The sequence below is a fragment of the Staurois parvus genome, unplaced genomic scaffold, assembly GCF_062004578.1.
Source record: "Staurois parvus isolate SC_StPar_1 unplaced genomic scaffold, SC_StPar_1.0 ptg000155l, whole genome shotgun sequence".
NCBI classification, from domain to species: domain Eukaryota; kingdom Metazoa; phylum Chordata; class Amphibia; order Anura; family Ranidae; genus Staurois; species Staurois parvus.
In genome coordinates this window covers 436,402-456,534 of record NW_028317951.1, presented here as the reverse complement: position 1 = coordinate 456,534, position 20,133 = coordinate 436,402, and the positions used below count along the sequence as shown (strand labels likewise).

The following is a 20,133-nucleotide window of genomic DNA, read 5'->3' as shown; positions in this document are numbered from 1 at the left end:
CATTCTTCCCACTGACCACCAATAGAGTCATTCTTCTTACTGTCCACCGATGTAAGGGGCATTCTTCCCACTGACCACAAATATTAGGGTCATTCTTCTCACTGTTCACCGATGTAAGGGGCATTCTGCCTACTGACCGCCAATATAAGGGGCATTCTTCCCACTGACCACCAATATAAGGGGCATTCTTCCCACTGACTGCCAATATAAGGAGCATTCTTCCCACTGTCCCTCAAGGAAGTGATTTTAGCTGGGGTTCCCTGAGCCCGGAAAACTATTGCAATAGTTACTTTAGAGTAAAAAGATTGATAAAGGCTGAACTACCAGTAGATTTACTAAAATGGAGAATATTAGCAGCATGTTTTCACAAATGCTATAAAGACTAATTTACAGACCAATAAGATGTACCTGTACACAGGTATATGTACATATTTCTAATAAGCATACAATTATAATAGTATCTATCTATACCTAGGTAATGGTCCCACCTACATGAAATACATAGATGTCAAAGTGTAGAAGCACTTCATACCTGTATTTCATGCCAGTCTGCTTTGCTGTGGATTCCTTCAGAGAGATGTGATGCTGAGGGGTAAATGTCCCCAGGCTCCTTGCAATGATGGCCACAGTACGGAACCTGGCCCTGGCTGCATTGACCACATTGGGGCCACTAGAGTTCTGCTTGCTGTGCCTGTCATCTCCATTCCGGCTCTTCAAGTTGTGCTCAGTGCAGGCTATGGACACTTGCATGGCTTCTTCTGGGCTCTTTAGCTCAGTGGTGGAACACTCACAGGCTCATGGAGCAAAAAAAGGTCTTCTTCTACTGGAAGCTGGCCAGGCTTTTGTGAGAAGATCAATGAGTACCAGGGGTAAGTGTTAGAGTTCAGGGGAGGCTGACCAGGAGCCCTGATGTCCCAGTAGATGGAGAGAAGTGTTGGGTCTTCTGTGCCTCCAGAAGAAGTTGCTTCAGTCAGAGGGGACAATCATGATTCCACACCCAGGAGATGAGATGGTCCTTCTGATGAGTGCAATCATCGCAGACGTTCCAGGAAAGTGAGGAGTCCCGGTAAGTGCTACAGGCAGGCACGATGAGGATCGCTGATGACAGGAGATCTTCTAGTTGACAAGCGTGACAGCCGAGCGTACCGAGCCTGCGCTGTGCTCCAGCCTGCAGCTGCTCTGCCAGCGATCACATGGGGAGAGGGCTCCTTTAACCACACACAGCATGCTGGAGATCCGAGCAGCACATCGCTCCACACACCATCTGCAGCAAGCCTGCTTAAAGGGACCTACAGATCAACTTCTCTGATCCATCCCCACAAGTTCATTAAATGCTTCAGTGACTCATACTGAACAAGTGGGTGTCACTGCAAGGCAGCTGAGCCAAGCCATCGGCAGCGATGGGGTTAACAAGCAGGAGCCATCAGGACGAGGTGATAAAAAGCAGGGGATCATCTGCCCATTGTCACTGTGTCAGCTGTGCAATCCGATGATGTGACACTGCACAATCCCAGCACATCCCATTACATGATGCCAGAAACGCATCTATGCACCGGTTCCTGAGTCAGGACTCTGCCATCAGCTGTTCTGCTTTAGTGGACATTCCACATTTCATCAGCCAGGACCTGCTGCTGCTCCAGTTCACATCTCTACACCATCCTCCATGCAGCACTGCAGCAACACTCCTACACACTCCTCACTCTGAACATTAGCCCTTACTTGGAGTACAGGCAGGACATTTGTTTGATGAGGCTCCCATTTATAGGCAGACAAATGTCCAATTGTACGCGCTTCGATAAATGATCAATTTATTTTCCGATTGGTGCCTCCCGGTAGGAATGGTTGATTTTTTGCTATTAAACATGTCCAGTAAAAAAAAATTAAAAATCACATTTCGTCATTAATGCCTCCCGATAGGAATGGTTGATCTAAAGGCGACAAACCGATTCCATTGATTTCCCTCAAATAGAGAAGTCGATTTTGAATGGTAGTTGAAAGATATGATTTTTTTTTCCATTATATCTTTTATTACATTTTCTTTTAAAAAAAATACATTACAAAACCATCATAAATCTTTTTACATCATACATATAAACTTTATCCCCATACCAGGGGCGGACTGACCATTCGAGCACCCGGGCACTGCCCGAGGGCCCGGGGTCAGTAAGGGGCCCCATGAAATGCTCCTGGTACCTTTTTTAGGCTTTTTTGGGTGTGCTATGAGTGTGAGCAAGGACACAGGGGCCCCATGATCCCCTATTGCCTAGGGGCCCCATGAGTCAGTCCACCCCTGCTCCATACCCACCCCAACCAGGGGCGGACTGACAACTCATGGGGCCCCCGGGCAATAGGGGATCATGGGGCCCCTGTGTCCTTGCCCAAACTCAAAAAATCCTATGAAAAAGGTACCAGGGGCATCTCATGGTGCCCCCTACTGACCCCGGGCCCTCAGGCAGTGCCCGAGTTTCCAAATGGTCAGTCCTTCCCTGACCCCAACACACCCCTGTCCAGTCTCATCTTATCCTCTCTTTCCCCTCCTATTAATCTAGTCTTATATATAGATCTCTTTAACCATTGAAATTCTCTGGTACTACTATCAGGGGACCTGTTGAAAGATATGATTGGCAAAGATAATTGCCAATCATATCTTTCAATTAGCATTTAAAATCGACTTCTCTATTTGAGGCAAATCGATGGATCGGGTTGTTGACTTTAGATCAACCATTCCTATTGGGAGGCATCAATGACGAAATTTGATGTTTACATTTTTTTTACTGGGCATGTTTAATAGCAAAAAATTAAAAATATAATTATTGGCACTGCTGTCATTTTTTAAATAAATGCTTTATTTAACCACTTGCCCTCCAGAGGATTTAACCCCCTTCCTGTCCAGGCCATTTTTTGCGCTGCGGCGCTGCGTTACTTTAACTGACAATTGCGCAGTCGTGCAACGCTGCACCCAAATGAAATTTACATCCTTTTCCCCCCCACAAATAGAGCTTTCTTTCAGTGGTATTTCATTGCCTCTGCAGTTTTTTATTGTTTGCGCTATAAACAAAAGAAGATAGACAATGTAAAAAAAAAAAAATATATATTTTTTATTTTTTTGCTATTAAACCAGGGTCCAGTAAAAAAAAAGTAAAAATCAAATTTCGTCATAAATTTAGGACATGTATTCTGCTACATGTCTTTGTTAAAAAAAATTCCAATACGTGTAAATTAATTGGTTTATGTGAAAGTTATAGCTTTTACAAATGGCGGTATATATACTGGAATTTTTTTTTTCACTAGTAATGGTGGCAATCGGAAACTTATAGCGGGGCTGCGGGACTGCAGCAGGCATTCTGACACTGGGGAGGGGGCTGATTGGTGTCACTGACATCCCCAGTGTCACTAATACAGTGATCAGTGCTAATAAAAAAGCACTGACCCTGCATTAATGACACTAGGCAGGAAAGGGGTTAAGATATGGGATGATCAAAGGGTTAACTGTGTGCTGTTTTACTGGGTGCTGTGTGTGTGCTTTACACTGTAAGCACACTGCTTTGTATGGCTCTGCCATGCAGAGCCATACAAAGCAGTGTGCAGGAGCTGACAAGGGAGAGATCTGTGTTTTTTTTACACAGGTCTCTCCCCCGTTGGTAACACTTGGAGATCACCCGGTGATTGACAGCCGAGGCCTTCGAATGGTGACACGGGTAGGGTGCATGCGCCCCTTACCCAGAACTGCAAAATCACGTATATATACGTGATTTTGCACACCCGAGCTGCCCTGTAGCAGTATTTCGGCTATAGGGTGGCGCGGAAGCGGTTAAAGCCCTATCAAACCCAAAGCATAACATATTTTAGGTACTTATATTGCACCATCAATTTATAGAAATTATTTACATTCACATCAGTCTCTGTTCTCAAGGAGCTTACAATCTAAAGTCCCTAACTTACACTCATACATACATATACTAGGGCCATTTTAGACAGGAGCCAATTAACCTACCATTGATGCATGGTAGGAAACTCACATAGACTCAGGGAGGACATGCAAACTCCATGCAGAGAGTGCCATGGTTGGGATTCAAACCAACTACCCTAGTGCTGTTAGAGGGCAGTGCTAATCACTTAGCCACTGTGCTGCCCATATTGTAGCTTACCAATTATTAAATGTGTCTGCTATTATTTGATTTTCTTAGAATTTTTCCCTTCTATTTTCACTTGGCTGTAACAGGTAACAGGTAACATGGATGTATGGATGCCTCTGGATATAGAAGCAACAGAGACACCTTTAGACAGCAGCATTGTCAGCCTTGGGGAGAGGGGAGTGTTAGATGCACTAGAACCAGGGGCAGACTGACAACTCATGGGGCCCCCGGGCAATAGGGGATCATGGGGCCCCTGTGTCCTTGCCCAAACTCGAAAAAGCCTATGAAAAAGGTACCAGTGGCATCTCATGGGGCCCCCTACTGACCCCGGGCCCTCGGGCAGTGCCCGAGTTTCCAAATGGTCAGTCCGCCCCTGACTAGAACATATATATACAGTATATACTAACAAAATTGAAGACAAATACTAGCTAATACCTTTAAAGCAGCAACAGCATCTTATTTTCCTATTGGGGTAAAGGTTTTACATAAATAAAAGCTGACCATTGTAAGCACCCCTTTTAGTGGTAAAATATTTGTCTCAGCCCTCTAACATCTACATGTGCAGGACATCTTGTTCTGTTGAAAAACAACAGACCAGATTACCAGGGGAAAGTGAAGGAAAGAAAGCCTAAAAAAGAAAGGTAATGCAGCTATAACATCTAAGAATTGGTGAGCTGCAATAAACAGATGTTTGCTTTTAGGTTTATTACTGCTTTAAGAGAGGAAAGGAGAGAATAACAACTTCTAGGTAAGCACGTAGTCATAAGGCAGCCAACACAAATAAAAAATATGCAAATTTACAATCTGGGTATAGAAGATCCTTAACCACTTCCCACTCAGCCTATAGTCAAATGATAGCCTGGTGGGACATTCACCCTTCCGGTTGCACATCATGTGACATCCTCCTGGAATGCGCCTCGCACACACATCACAGACCTCGCTGCGGTGAGGTCCATTGGACACAGCGGATGACCAATCAGTGTACTAGCCACTGACGGTATATGTGATTGCTGTGACCAATCACAGCAGATCACTTGATAATTGTACACAATGGATGGTGTTCATTCATGCCATCCACTGTGTACTATTGTGTGATTGGTCACAGTGACCACATGGTACAGACAATCACAGCCCATCTATACCATGTGATTAGCTGTGGCCAATCACAGCTAGCCACAACAGTAAACACTGAATGAATCTATTTCATTTAGTAAAAAAGATTGCCTATATCAGTGAAATTCATTTGTTTAAGCAATCCTGATCACTTCCCCAGAGTAAAGCAATGTTACTATGGTAACATTTTATTGCTCTGGTGTGTTAAAAAAAACAATATTTCTCTGGTGTGTAAAAACAATCATAAAAACAGAAAACAAATAAGAAAAAAGAAAAAAAATCTTGAAAAAATTATAATTTTTTTTTATAACATACTGTCACCAGTGTCACTGATCACCTCCACACCAGTCATATGATAGTGTTGTACTGCACTGGTGACAGTATGTTAAAAAAAATGTTATTTCTTCATTTTCCATACAATTGTGACAAAAAAAATTACGTCAAAAAACTCACCATGTCTCTTACTAAATACCCTGGACTGTCTACTTTCCAAAAAGTGGTCATTTGGGGGATTTTTGTAGAATCCTGGCATTTTCAGACCTCAAGAAATGTGATAGGCCATCAGTACATCAGAATTGATCGATTTTCAGATATATCCCATAGTTTGTGGACTCTATAACCTTCTTACAGACTAAATAATAAACACTGATTTGGGTTATTTTCACCAAGGAAAAAGGAGCAGAATACGGTTTGACCTAAATTTATGAAGAAAGATTAATTATTTGCAAAATTTATAACAAATGAAAAAAAAAATTTTTCCCCAAATTTTTCTCTTTTTTTCATTTATTTAGCAAGAAATAAAAAACCTAGTGGCAATTAAATACCACCAAAAAAAAAATCACTATTTGCGTGAAAAAAAAATAATTTTGTAATGGTACAGTGTTGCATGATTGTGCAATTGTGATTCAAAGTGTGACAGCGCTGAAAGCTGAAAATTGACCTGGGCAGGAAGGGGATGAAAGCGCTCAGCATTGAAGTGATTAATTGTTCAGCAACCTGTCAGGTCACCTGTCCAAGAAGAAACATATGCATATTACTATAACTGAATTGGGTTGGTGATGAAAAATCATGATTTACATCCAAATTGTTCACCGCATCTCTGTTTTCACCATGCAATCCTGTAATCTGATCAAAATACAATTCAATTCATGACCATAACATCTCAGTGCTGCCGATCAATGACAATTTTTCACCCTGACCCTTCAACTCCACTCTAAATTGAGTCTAAACTGCTTGGAAGAGACATTTTTTGCCAATTCAATTGTTTTGATCAAATTTCACATCAGATAATAAAATCAAAGTGTGTATGGCCACCACAAGACTATTGCTGCAGCTAGTGCTGCAGGAGCGGGGGAATCAGATAAATTCAATACATTTGTGTATAGTATATATAATTTAGAACAATCAGCATTGGGGATCTCCATAGGGACACATATACAATATCTGACTGAAGGCTAACTGAATTGACCAGAAATGTAAGTATTTGTTCCTTTAGGATGCAGCTACATCCACTACTAATTATAAAGCTGACTGCTATAGAAGGGAAAATATGCAAATACCTATTGTATTTTTTTACATGACATTTGTTCATTCAGCATTCTATATTCTCAGCATTCTATATTTTTTGGTATTCAGAAGCAGGTGTTATTTCAGGTTCAGAGGCTGCATGTTTGAATGTCAATCCCTAGACAATACAATGTATGCTGTATACAGCATATAAAGCACATACTGCCAGAATTAGGCTTTAAAGCAAGTCCAGCCCATAGCTGATTAGGCAGCAAGTAAAATCATTGGTCTGCTAATGTCTCCAGAAAACAATGTCCCTAGGCTAAATCAAAGGAGACCTGTCCTTCGAAAAAATAGGTTACTACACTGCTCAAGAAAAAAAGGAACACTTTGAAAACACATCAGATCTCAATGGGGAAAAATATCATGCTGGATATCTATACTGATATGGACTGGGCAATGTGTTAGGAATGTAAGGCTTCCCCATCGTTTGATGGGAATGAAAGTTATCAACCTATAGAGGACTGAATTCAAAGACACCCAAAAAAATCAAGTGAAATAATGATGCAGCAGGCTAGTCCATTTTGCTGAAAGTTAATTGCAGCAACTCAAAACAGTACTCAGTAGTTTTTATGCCCCCCACATGCTTGTATGCATGCCTGACAACATTGGGGTATGCTCCTAATGAGCCGACAGATGGTTTCCTGGGGTATTTCCTCCAAGATCTGCACCAGGGCATCACTGAGCTCCTGGACAGTCTGAGGTGCAAGCTGGTGGCTTTGGATGGACTGAAACATGATATCCCAGAGGTGTTCTATTGGATTTAGGTCAGGTGAGTGTGGGGGCCATTCAGTGGTATCAATTCCTTCATCCTCCAGGAACTGCCTGCATAATCTCGCCACATGAGTCGTGTACCAGGAAGAACCCAGGACCCAGTGCACCAGCATAAGGTCTGACAATGGGTCCAAGGATTTCATCCCGATACCTAATGCGTCCCTCTATGGATATGACTCCCCAGACCATCACTGACCCACCACCAAAATGGTCATGCTGATCGATGTTACAGGCAGCATAACATTCTCCACAGCTTCTCCAGACCCTTTCATGTCTGTCACATGTGCTCAGGGTGAACCTGCTCTCATTTGTGAAAAGCACAGGGCACCAGTGGCAGACTTGCCAATTGTGGCTTTCAATGGCAAATGCCAATCGAGTTCTATGCCAGTGAGCACAGGGCCCAGTAGAGGATGTCGGGCCCTCAGGCCACCCTCATGAAGTCTGTTTCTGATTGTTTGGTCAAAGACATTCACACTAGTGGCCTGCTGGAGGTCATTTTGTAGAGCTCTGGCAGTGCTCATCCTGTCCCTCCTTGCACAAAGGAGCAGATACCGGTCCTGCTGATGGGTTAAGGACCTTCTACGGCCCTGTCCAGCTCTCCTAGAATAACTGTCTGTCTCCTAGAATCTACTCCATGCTCTAGTGCGCCTGTTTTAAATTTCATTAACACCAAAGCAGCTGAAACTGATTAACAACCCCCTCTGCTACTTAACTGATCAGATCAATATCCCAGGAGTGTAATTGATTTGATGCTATATTCATTAAAATGTGTTCCTTTAATTTTTTTGAGCAGTGTATTATTTAGATCTGCTTCTGAAAATGCTAGGTGTCTGACTGATCCAGTGTCTTCACTGTTACTCGAGTCATTCTCCTACAATAGATTTGAAGGTCAGGAGTTCTGATTTCAGTCTTAATTTGGTTGCTGCATGCCTGTTCCAGGTCAATCACTCGGGTAATGTTGAAGATACATACAACCAGAAACATTTTTCAACAACATTTTTCTTAGTACAAGAGTCTGTAATACATTTTCAGTAAGCAGGTATTCTTTTTAAATCTTTACCAGAGTGTTTACCGTAAAACAAACCTGTGATTTGCCCATTCAGGACAATGTAACAGGTTTGATTTAAAGTAGAACTGCAGCTGTTACAGCAATATTCTCATTCAGAGATTTCCCCAGCAATACTTTTTTTTTTTTTTGCCGCTAGATGTTTTCAGTATCATTCAATCCACTTCCTCTGAGCCCAGCCTATGACTCGACAGTGAAAAGAGAAGCAGAAGAGAAAAGAGTTCATCTTTCTATCAGCATGCTTCCGGTGAACACATGAGCTGATTGGCTGCTTGTGCTGTTTCTGGCCCTTACACTCAGAGCTCTGCTATACAGGGGCTGCAAGAGGCTCATGCCAGGTCAGATTCAGGTACATACACTGCTTAAATTTGGAAAGTCATCTAATAAAGTAGTAATGATTATACATTCACCAGCCACCTTATTAGGTACACCTGTTCAATTGCTTGGTAACACAAATTGCTAATCAGCCAATCACATGGCAGCAACTCAATGCATTTAGGCATGTAGACATGGTGAAGATGACTTGCTGAAGTTAAACTGAGCATTAGAATGGGGATGAAAGGGAATTTAAGTGATTTTGAATGTGGCATGGTTGTTGGTGCTAGACGAGCTGGTTTGAGTTTTTAAAAAACTGCTGATCTACTGGGATTTTCACGCACAACCATCTCTAGGGTTTACAGAGAATGGTCCAAAAAAAAGAGAAAATATCCAGCAGTTGAGCAGCAGTTGTGTGGACAAAAGAGGAGAATGGGCAGACTGGTTGCTGTGACATTTAGATGGTAGGGTCAGAATTTGGCATAAACAGCATTAAAGCATGGATTCATCCTGCCTTGTATCAATGGTTCAGGCTGGTGGTGGTGGTGGTGTAATGGTGTGGGGGATATTTTCTTGGCACTAGCAAACTGTACCTATTAAAGTGGCTGGTGAGTGTATAGCTGCATTAACCGCATTTCCGCCACCCTATAGCAGATATACTGCTACAGGGCGGCAGGGGTGTGCGCAAAATCAAGTATATATACATGATTTTGTATTTCCAGGTAGGGGACGCATGCCCCACCCACGCCGCCATTTGCGACCGCGGCTGTCATTCACCGGGTCTTGGCCAGTGATTACTCGCCAGCACCCAGTGATTGTCAAGCTCTTCTGACAGGGGGGAGAACTGTTGGTAAACAAAACAGTTCTCCTCCCTGTTAGCTTGTGCACACTGCTTTGCATGGCTGTGCACAGTAGAGCCACGCAAAGTAGTGTGCTTACAGTGAAGCACAAACACACAACCCCAGTAAACACACAGTACATGGTTAACCCCTTGATCACCCCACATGTTAACCCCTTTCTGCCCAGTGTCATTAGTACAGTGTCAGTGCTTTTTATTAGCACTGATCACTGTATTAGTGTCTCTGGGGATATCAGTGAAACCAGTGACATCAGTGATATCAGTGACACCAAGTCAGTTCCCCCCAGTGTCAGAATGCCCGCCGCAGTCCCGCTATAAGTCACTGATCACTGTCATTACTAGTAAAAATAAAAAATAAAAATCCCAGTATATATACTGCCATTTTGGCCTAAATTTTTGATGAACTTTGATTTTTAAATTTTTTTTACTGGACGTGTTTAATAGCAAAAAGTCAAAATAGTTTTTTTCTCAAAATTGTCGGTCTGTTTTTTTTTATAACACAAAAAATAAAAAACACACAGGTGATCAAATACTATCAAAAGAAAGCTCTATTTGTGGGAAAAAAGGATATAAATGTAATTTGGGTGCAGCGTTGCATGACCGCGCAATTGTCAGTTAAAGTAACTCAGCGCCGCAACGCAAAAACATGCCTGGTCAGTAAGGGGGGTTAAATCCTCTGGAGGGCAAGTGGTTAATGTATGTTTTTTTATTTACCTTGAGTTCAGGTTTAGTATCCAGCCCTTCCCCTTCAAATACTCACTCCTCCCCTCCTCCTTCATTAGGCATGGGTATGGAGGAGACTGTAACTCACTATATGTGACAATGCTTCAGTGTCACAATGGTAGTCCAAATTCCTGTGTAACTTTTTCTCTTTTTTTGTAGCTTATACAGGACTTCCATTACTCATGGTGCCTTAATAAAGTGTCAGAGAGTAAAAGGAAATAAATGATAATGATGATTCTGTGAAAGGGTTATTTAAAACAAATCTCTTTTGGCAGAGGTTCACGCTAAAATCATGTTAGATGTATTTTTCACATCTTTTTTATGCTTGAAAATCCATATTTTTGTACATGTATTCATATATACATGCTCCTGGCACAGTTACGGTAGCTAATGGAAAGCTCCCAGTCTCTACTTGCGATCAGGAGCTTTACAATCATGAGACCACTGTGACAGCTAATCACGGCAGTCACATAATCACAAACCCCGCTCGCATCCCGGCATCAGAAACCCTCTAAAGGGTTGGGAGATGCCTGAATTAAGGGTTTAACAGCTAGGGGGTGCTCTGCATGTCATTATGATCACTCTGGCTCCCCATCTAAAGTATTGTAAAGGGACAGCTTTAACATAAGCCTTCCCTAAGGGTACTAAGGGGGCTGCCATTGCTGAGCTCCTTCTAGAAATTGGTATGAGGGGCATTAAATGAAGATTTTTTTATACAAGCAGTGAATACAGGGCTTTATGGCATAATATTTTAAGCCCCTGTAATATCCTAACCCTAATGATGAAGTATCAGAGGTCCACTGTGAAGGGACAAGGAGTTACAGTATGGGTTCTCTGAACGAACTGACAAGAATTCCACTGGATCTCTTTTCTACTTCACTCTCCCAGGCAAATTCTGAACATCAATCGTCTTAAGTGAACAACAACTGCCACGCTGTGAAAAAACACTGGCTGGGTGAATTTTTTAGGTTTTCTGATTGTTAGAACTGTAGCCACCGGTAACTCTCTGCTGTACAACCTTTCTCCTCTAGAATTATACCTCTGTGCACTCTCTGTATCCTAGATACTGCAGCTGGGACCAAGGGATCTGATTAATTCCTTTTTAAATGATGGGGCCATGAATCATTACAATTGGTGCTCCCTGTTTATGTATTTACAGTGCTCATATATAGATATATATGTTACTTTTTAGACCTCGTTTGCACAGCCGTAGCACAGCCATTAAAAGTGTACTGATTATTAAAGCAAGTAACAAAAGTTCCTGCATAATGATGAGTAAATAAGCCTAGTTCACACTATTGCGGTGCCAGAAACCGCATGTGACGATGACAGAAATTGCATCGCATTCCTGTTCAGATCACATGCACTCACAGGGAAGGTGCATGCACCATTTTTTTTGTTCGAACTGAAGTCAGATTCAGATCGCATGGGTGTTCACATCAATTCACCCAATTTCACTGCATTCTGAAAACCGTTCTGGGGTGTTGTTAACATAGACACCCGTAGCAGTGATGGACACAGGGTAAGTGTCCCAGAACAGGCTTAATGAATGTTTGTGACAAATGCATTTTTATGTACTGCAAAATGCACACAAAAGCATGCAGGTGTGAACCAGGCCTAAGTCTGGACCAAGACATAGGAATTTAAAATCAAGAGTTTAAAGGACCATGTCCAATATCAAGAAGACCTGCGCAGGAAGAATTCATAGACTGCCACTGCTGACTTCTTTCTGAAAATGCAAATTCTCCTGCTGTCATATTTCTTCAATACTGTCTATATTTTTCTGAATCAGAACAAGCATACAATATAGGAACTCTGATTTCTGATTTCTTTGATTTATTGCCTTAACCAGTTGCATGATTATTCCAATTCCATGATTCAAAAAGTACTGGAAACCATTGGGCTAGGGGGCAGGGGGCGGTGGGCCAAGACAACCAACTAGCCCTTTCATGGTAGGATTAAATTCCTATAGGCAGAAGTAAAGTGTACCACACAAAATGTGCCCTGGTGTTGCATTGATTGCTTGGCATGGTGAAACGTGAATGCTCCTACAGGATATAGTTTATGTTGACATACGTTTTCAAATATTCCATTATCAGCATCCTTTGTACCTTTTGGTCAAGTGACATCTTAAGAGTTGCAAAGGAATCTAAAGTTGGAACCAGGGGCGGACTGACCATTCGAGCACTCGGGCACTGCCCGAGGGCCCGGGGTCAGTAGGGGGCCCCATGAAATGCCCCTGGTACCTTTTTTATAGGCTTTTTTGAGTGTGGGCAAAGACACAGGGGCCCCATGATCACCTATTGCCCGGGGGCCCCATGAGTTGTCAGTCTGCCCCTGGTTGGAACAGATCCATCTGCCAGAAGCTCTGAAAACAGGTCAGAGAATAGGTTGCTATATAATGCCCCAGCATTGGCCACTGACTATCTGCCCCACATTAATTATTACTGGGATGGTGAAGTATCTCCACTTAGGGCCACCAGCCCAGAATATCTTGTTTGTACTGGTCCAGGGGGCAAATTCCCCCCTGCCTGCCACCCTAGTCTTCACCTGTTGTTATCTAGTATGATCTTCATTCAGATGGCAATATGCAATCTTCTGATCCTTTTCAATAGTTTGAAGCTAAGGTATAGGAAGGCCTCATAAGTCCTATTGACACATAAATCATAGAATGGTATATACCTAGTTAATGGGAGACTATGAACACAAATGGCCACCATAGTTCAGCTTCTTTATTCACCTCTCCTTACCCTATGCTTTGTAGAATGTGGTATTCTTTGCTTCTTTGGGTGGACTTAATCAAAGAAGCTACCCTGCTGACTTGGACCATTGAGAGTGATTATCATCTTATCTGTAAAAAGCAGTAATACTGTGGACATCTGTACATGTTTCATTTGTTCAGTGATCAAGCTCTCTCTACCATGTCTCTTTTTGAATGAGCTGCTACAAATTGCTCTAAATATCACAGTTTTTAACGAAGAACCTTGCTACAACCCACTCTCATTTGTAAACTTGTAGAGAATGACATTTCTAAAAAACTGACATTTTTAAAGGTTGCATGGAGTTCTGCTTTAACACTACCATTTTATTATTACCAAGCATAAATGGCTGTTTTGATCACAAGAAAGTTAGTGTAGAGCATAAAAATAATTAATTCATATGCCAGTAGTGATCTTCAAAGGTTTTGTGCCTAAACAGCAAAAAAATACTTTGGTTATATGTAGATTAATGAGGATGTCCAAATATTATGATCTTGATGGATTCTAGAAAATGCCTTTTGCATTTAATCTTTTTAGTGTTTCCTTGTATGTTGTCTTTTCTCAATATTTGTAGCTTGTAAAGCTAAAAAGTTGATATGCTTGCAATAAACAGAAGCAGCAGTTTTTAAAGACTTGACTCAGACTTTTGACATTAAATTATCCACAAATTCTTAAGAAGCAGTAAAAGAGCTTTAAAACAAGCCATTCCTGACCCATGTAGCTGCTTGTGCTGAGAAGCAATTCATCCTCATAGATCCTAAAAGATCACAACAGAGTCTTTAAAGTGGAGTTCCAGTCATTTTTCTGTTTATTAAAAGTCACCAGCTTCAAAAACTGTAGCTGCTGGCTGTTAATAAACACACACTTACCTGTCTCAGGATCCAGCGTTGTTTTCACCCACACCGTCCCTTCACTTCCTCTTCTCTCCCTGGCGCCGGCATCTCAACTGTGGGCACCTGGCTGTAACAGCTTGTGGCTTCACAGCCAGGTGCCCAGTCACGCAGCATCTCCTGAATGGTCCGGCAGTCTTCTGGGAACCAGAAGGCTGGGGAGGGGGAGTTCCAAACGTCCATCTCAGTTCGCCATGGCAAACTGAGCCAGAAGTGGGAGAGGGTACTTGTCAAAACCAGATGCCCACTCCCCCCAAAAAAGTGCCAATTGTGACAGTAGAGGGGGGAACAGGCAGACAAGCGGGTCTTACCCTTTTGGGTGGAACTCTGCTTTAAGTGTGGTTTTAGTCGGTCACTAGGCAGCATTCACACCTGAGCAGAGTGATTAACTGCCGTTTTCAGGCTTTTTTATTTGAGCATACTGGTGCACATACAAAAGCGTTCTAAAAGCATATTTCAAAATACTTTAAATGTGTATTCAAGCTTGAGGCAATTTTGTTTGTTCCATCGCCAATGGAAAGCAATGTGGGGTGGATTCATTCTTATAGGCTAAAAAACATTGAAATAAGCCTTGAAAAATGCTTGAAAACTCTTGATTCAAGTGCTTACAGGCACTCCCATTGACATTTATAGCACCACAAATGCCCAAATCTGCCTCAGAATTAGCTCATATAGCTTTTGGAATGTCAGGTGTTGAAATACAAACTCCTATGTGCTCATATGTGAATTTCCTTTATTTCATTACAATGGTCTCTGTTTGGTGAGAGTTTTATGGCTTTGTTTTTCAATCTAGCAAATGCTCAGGTGTTAGCTTAAAAACACCTGCTTTGTGTTTACATTTGAAGGCTCCAGGGCTGCAAAATTATGCTTACATAAAAAGTAGAAGTAAATTGTGATTTTCGCACCTCTATTGTGAACTTTGAAGATTAGTTTCTCCTAATACCTATAGCTACAGAGGTGAGGTTTTGGTTTAAAGTGATTTTACTGCTTGTTCAGAATAAGCAAATATTTTAGTATGAATAGCCTTGGAACAGATTCACTTAATGGGACTGATAACCAATGTAAATGTTCTGACACACGCCAATTGGTCATATGTGGAGAGCAGGGCCAGGACTAGGGGTGGGCGGAAGGGGCAGCTGCCCTGGGCAGGTTGGTACCATGTGAAGATGGGAGGGCACCCCATGAAGGGTTGCTGCTGCTACAATCTGGGTGTTGGGCTCTATCTCCCCTCCAGGTTCTTCCTCCTTTCACTGCCGCGCTCCGCAATCTGGACTGTCACATCAGATTGAGCAGGGTTTGTTCACCCGCCCCCTACCCACATTCTTTGCTGGGAAGAGATTGGGCCAGCTAAGAAAATCCTGCTCAGTCTGATGTGACAGTCTGGATTGGGCCAGCTAAGAAAATCCTGCTCAGTCTGATGTGACAGTCTGGATTGGGAGCACGGCAGTGAAAGGAGGAAGAACCTGGAAGGGAGATAGAGCACAGTGCAATCTGACATCTACTGCAATCTCTATTGTGAGTCTCCGTGGCTGCTATCCCACACCCCCACTCCTCTCCCTACCAGCTGACTGTCAAAAGTTAAAAGCAGTTTCCCCCAGGATCCTCCTCTTCTTGACGCCTCACATTTCAGGAGGAGCCTGGGGGAAGCTGTTGACATCTGCAGCAGCATTGTATATGAGATCTGTGTGTGAGAGGGAATTAAACTGGGTACACAACTGGAGGGGGGGGGGGGGTATCCTGTATTTGTGCTAGAGAGGACAGTTTTATACTAGGAGAGGGAGGGAGAAGTGGATTAATGTTAGGAGGAGGGGTTTGGGTGGTGATATGTGGTAGGGGGGGACTGGGGGGATTCCTGTTGGAAGAGGAGTAGAAGGGGAAATTGGGGGATTGGTGAGGAGGATTTATGCAGGGAGGAGAAATTCGGGAGAGGGGGGGGGTATTGGGAGGGGAGCATTTGTGCTAGGAAGGGAAAACTTTGGCGGAGGGAGATACTGTATGTGTTAGGAAGGGTGATTTGAGGGGGAGGTTATTAGGGATGATGGGTGGGATATGTACTTGGGGGGGAGTTTGGTGGGATTTGTGCATGAAATGAGGAAGGTGAACTTGTGCTGGAAGGGAAGATGAGCGAAGGTTTGTGATGGGAGGGGGAATTCTGGGGGTGATGGGGGGTAAGGTTTGTTCTAGGAGGGGAAATTTGTGAGATGATTTGTGCTGTGGGTTATTTGGGGATGTGAAGGGTAATTTAGGGGGATTTGTGCTAGGAAGGGGGGAGGATTTATGCTAGTAAGGATGTTGAGGGAAAATTTGAGGAGTTAGAGGATTTGTGCTAGGAGGGGGAATTTGAGGAAGGGGAGAATTTGAGCTGGCAGGGAGGATGGGGGGATGTATGCCAGATCTCAATGAGGAAGTGAAATTAGTACTAGGAAAAGGGGGAATTTTTGTTTTGGAGAATTTGGTTTTCAAAGGGAGTTCATGCTTAGGGGGTAAGTGTGCAGATTAGAGCTCACATTTTCAGGGGGTTGGGATTTTGTCAACACACAATGCTCATACATCTTGGGGTAGGGGACGCTGTTTGGTATCTTCGCCCTGGGTGCTAGATGGCATTGTCTCGGCACTGGTGGAGAAGGACGAACAATCAGTGAATTTGTCATACGTGCAATAACTCTTCACACATGGAAAGCACATACTAAATACTGTGAAAAACAAATTCTGACAAATGCATTTTGCTAAATAATGATAAAGAATGTACACTCTAGTATCTGAACCTGTGCCAGCTGATACCATTATATAAAAATCTGATTTAAAAAAAATAGTTTGGGGGGCTTTTGTCTCTGTTGTTAGCTTTTTTACATGCACCATGCACTTTGTGTATGGGAACAATACTGCATGAAGTATATACTGTACTGCTATATCTACTGGCAGATGTATATATCAAAGTCATAGTACTGTACATAGTGTATTGAAAGTGTCACAGTGTATATATGTCCATTGTGACCAGTGCCGTTGTGGCCAGTTCAACTATGTGATTCCATTTGCTGCTGCTCGGAAGTGGGGGGTTCCAGTTATAAATATCTGTACATACATTTACTTTTTCCCTTCAGTAGCATGGTATAAGGATCTTTTGGGGCAGCTCTTTTGTCCACTTTGCTACTTTTCAAACAACTATTTACTGTAAATATACATTTTATTCTACAATGCAAGGTGTCCCATTTTTCAGATTGCAAATATTTCTGGTACAAAGAATGGTGATGATATTAGTAAAATTGAATTGAAATCTTTTGTATTGTAAGGATTATACCAAACCCTTTTGCAGATTCATCACTTTCACTGCTGTGAAGTAATTCATGCCTGCTGTATGGCTTACATAGATGCAGAATGCTTTCAGGTGCATTCAGCTTGAGATGTGTTTAAGATATTTCTGAATTCCATCTAAATTCCTTCTATTCTGCTTCAGATCTTTTTTTTGACCTTCCTCTAAATTGTTCCAAGCTGGTCTGTGCTGCTTATGCATTCCCATTTATATTGGGATCAAATCAGTTCCAACACAAATACGTATATACACAAAGGGTTGCCTTATCACCACCTGGTGCACTATTCATGTTGTAATAAGAAATACCTGTATTCCTTTAAATTTGATGAGCCTTTGAAAGTATTCCATGAAAATGAAAACTCCTGTTGCTGGGAATGAATTTGACTTCAAGGTCAGTATAGACATCTGGGAAAAGCAGTTGGCCAGTCGAAGCAGTAATTAAAATTACTGGAGGAGTCCAGTACACATATAAAACCATTAGACTGCCATATTGCAAGGAAATATTTTAAAAGAGTTAGAAAAATGGCAGAAGTACTGGGTGGTAGGGCTGTGCAAAATCATGTATCTATACATGATTTTTTATTACTGGGTAGGGGGTGCGTGCGCACAAGCACCGCCCTACCCATGCCACCGTTGGCGGCTACAGCTATCGATCACCGGAACTTGGCCAGCGATCACCGAGAAACACTGACAGAGGAGAGGTCTGTATGTAAACAATACAGATCTCTCCCTTGTCAGCACCAGCACACTGCTTTGTATTGCTCTGCATAGCAGCACAATACATAGCAGTATGCTTACACAGTAAAGCACACACAGACAAAATACTGAAACAGCACACAGTTAACCCTTTGATCGCCCCAGAAGTTAACCCCTTCCTGCCCAGTGTCATTAGTACAGTGTCAGTGCTTTTTATTAGCACTGATCACTGTATTAGTGTCAGTAGGGACGTCAGTGGCAGTTAGTCAGTTTCCCCCCAGGTGTCAGAATGCCTGCCGCAGTCCCGCAATCCCACTGTAAGTCGCTGATCGCCACCATTACTAGTGTAAAAAAAAAAAAAAATTCCAGTATATATACCAACATTTGTAGACACTATAACTTCTTGTAAACCAATTCATTTACACGTATTGGGATTGTTTTTAGTAAAGACATGTAGCAGAATACATTTTGGCCTACATTTATGATGACATTTGATTTTTTTTTTAAATTTTATTACTGGGCATGTTATATAGCAAAAAGTAAAAAATATAGTTTTTTTTTTTTTTTTAAATTGTCGGTCTTTTTTTGTTTATAGCGCAAAAAATAAAATCCGCAATCAAATACCACCAAAAGAAAGCTCCATTTGTTGGAAAAAAAAGGACATACATTTAATTGCATGACCGGTCCTATTGCATGACTGCGCAATTGTCAGATAAAGTAATGCGGTGCCGTATAAAAAACAAATGGCCTAGTCAAGAAGGGGGGTAAATCGTCTGGAGGGCAAATGGTTAAATAAGCTATGTTTTTCAATTAGAGCAATGTAATAAAAATAGTTACAATATATCTATCAATTGTCACTGTTACATGCTGACACAGTAATCATTAAGAAAGTAGGCACTGTTGGTAATTCTTGTACACAGAAAAGCCTCTACTACAGGACATCTTGATATGCCTTGTGGGCCTAGCTGAAGTCCTGCAGCGTGTACCTAATATGATGTTGGTCAAGTGGTTAAGAAGTCTATTAGATACAGAGCCACAGGGTAGAGAAAGCAGAACTTGCTTTTTCTTATAGAAATTTCTTAGGAAATTAGGGTGACTAGGCTACATTTTGTCAGACCAAAAGTGGATAAACACGGTTGGACCTCCACATAAAGTGTGCTGAATTTATTAGACTGACATTTAAGTTCCCAGATGGTTACTTCTCAATATAATGCAAGGGCAGGAAAGCTTTTACGATCCATTTTTACAATGCAGCTAAGCGTATCTTAAATTATGAAACAAATTGAAAACTGCTGTCCACATATAAATGCTTGAGCATACAGACACAGCAGCCAACAATTCACTTAGTCAATGGATTAGAGAATGCAATTGTTAACGTAGAACATGCTTTGGGGAATCTGGTAGAGTGCCAATGCCTTTGAAGGGTTCTACTTAAATCCTTAAATGCCATGGGGGACGTAAGATCATTGCCAAAGTATATGCTTGCTCTAGCAGTGAAGATGTTAATCCGCTAATGCTTATCCCTGGTAAATGGAACACAAGCTCTCCAAGGTACTGAAATAAGATAACAGTTGCTGTTAGCAGCTCTTAGCCTTGATCATTTTATGCTAGCAGGCCGTATGCTAATTACATAAGAAAATTAGTTTTTGGGTATTACAACAATCTAATAGCAATGCTGAATTAGAAAGAACTGATTATTGCTTAACTGACCTCTTCTATATCATAACTGTTGTTTTTAAACACAGCCTTAAGATAAGTAATTTGATCTTGAATTACAGCATAGAACACTGGGAGTAAAGAAGGATGAGGTGCTTGTTTATAACTGACATTGATCTTTTGTGTACTGATATTTAACTGACAAATCCTATATTACTGCAAATAATGCAAGCTACAGTCAATGGTTGTTGTGATGCCATTAATCAATAA

The 20,133-nt window shown here is 41.9% G+C and overlaps 1 protein-coding gene and 1 long non-coding RNA gene across 3 annotated transcripts in view; one reads left to right on the top strand and one right to left on the bottom strand.

The window, feature by feature from the left end:
- KCNAB1 (potassium voltage-gated channel subfamily A regulatory beta subunit 1) overlaps positions 1 to 20,133 on the bottom strand; it is a 420,463-nt gene that overhangs the window by 247,251 nt on the left and 153,079 nt on the right. The window contains exon 1 of one of the 2 annotated variants that reach the window (XM_089675389.1): positions 533 to 1,671. The exons of the other annotated variant lie outside the window; for it this stretch is intronic. Coding sequence (XP_089531515.1) covers positions 533 to 750 — 218 coding nt within the window. The 5' untranslated portion in view covers positions 751 to 1,671. Of the gene's footprint in view, positions 1 to 532; positions 1,672 to 20,133 lie in introns of those variants that run through there. 2 annotated transcript variants of the gene reach the window in all.
- Positions 1 to 20,133, top strand: part of LOC149463231 (uncharacterized) — a 162,196-nt gene that overhangs the window by 139,989 nt on the left and 2,074 nt on the right. The gene's annotated exons all lie outside the window — the stretch shown is intronic.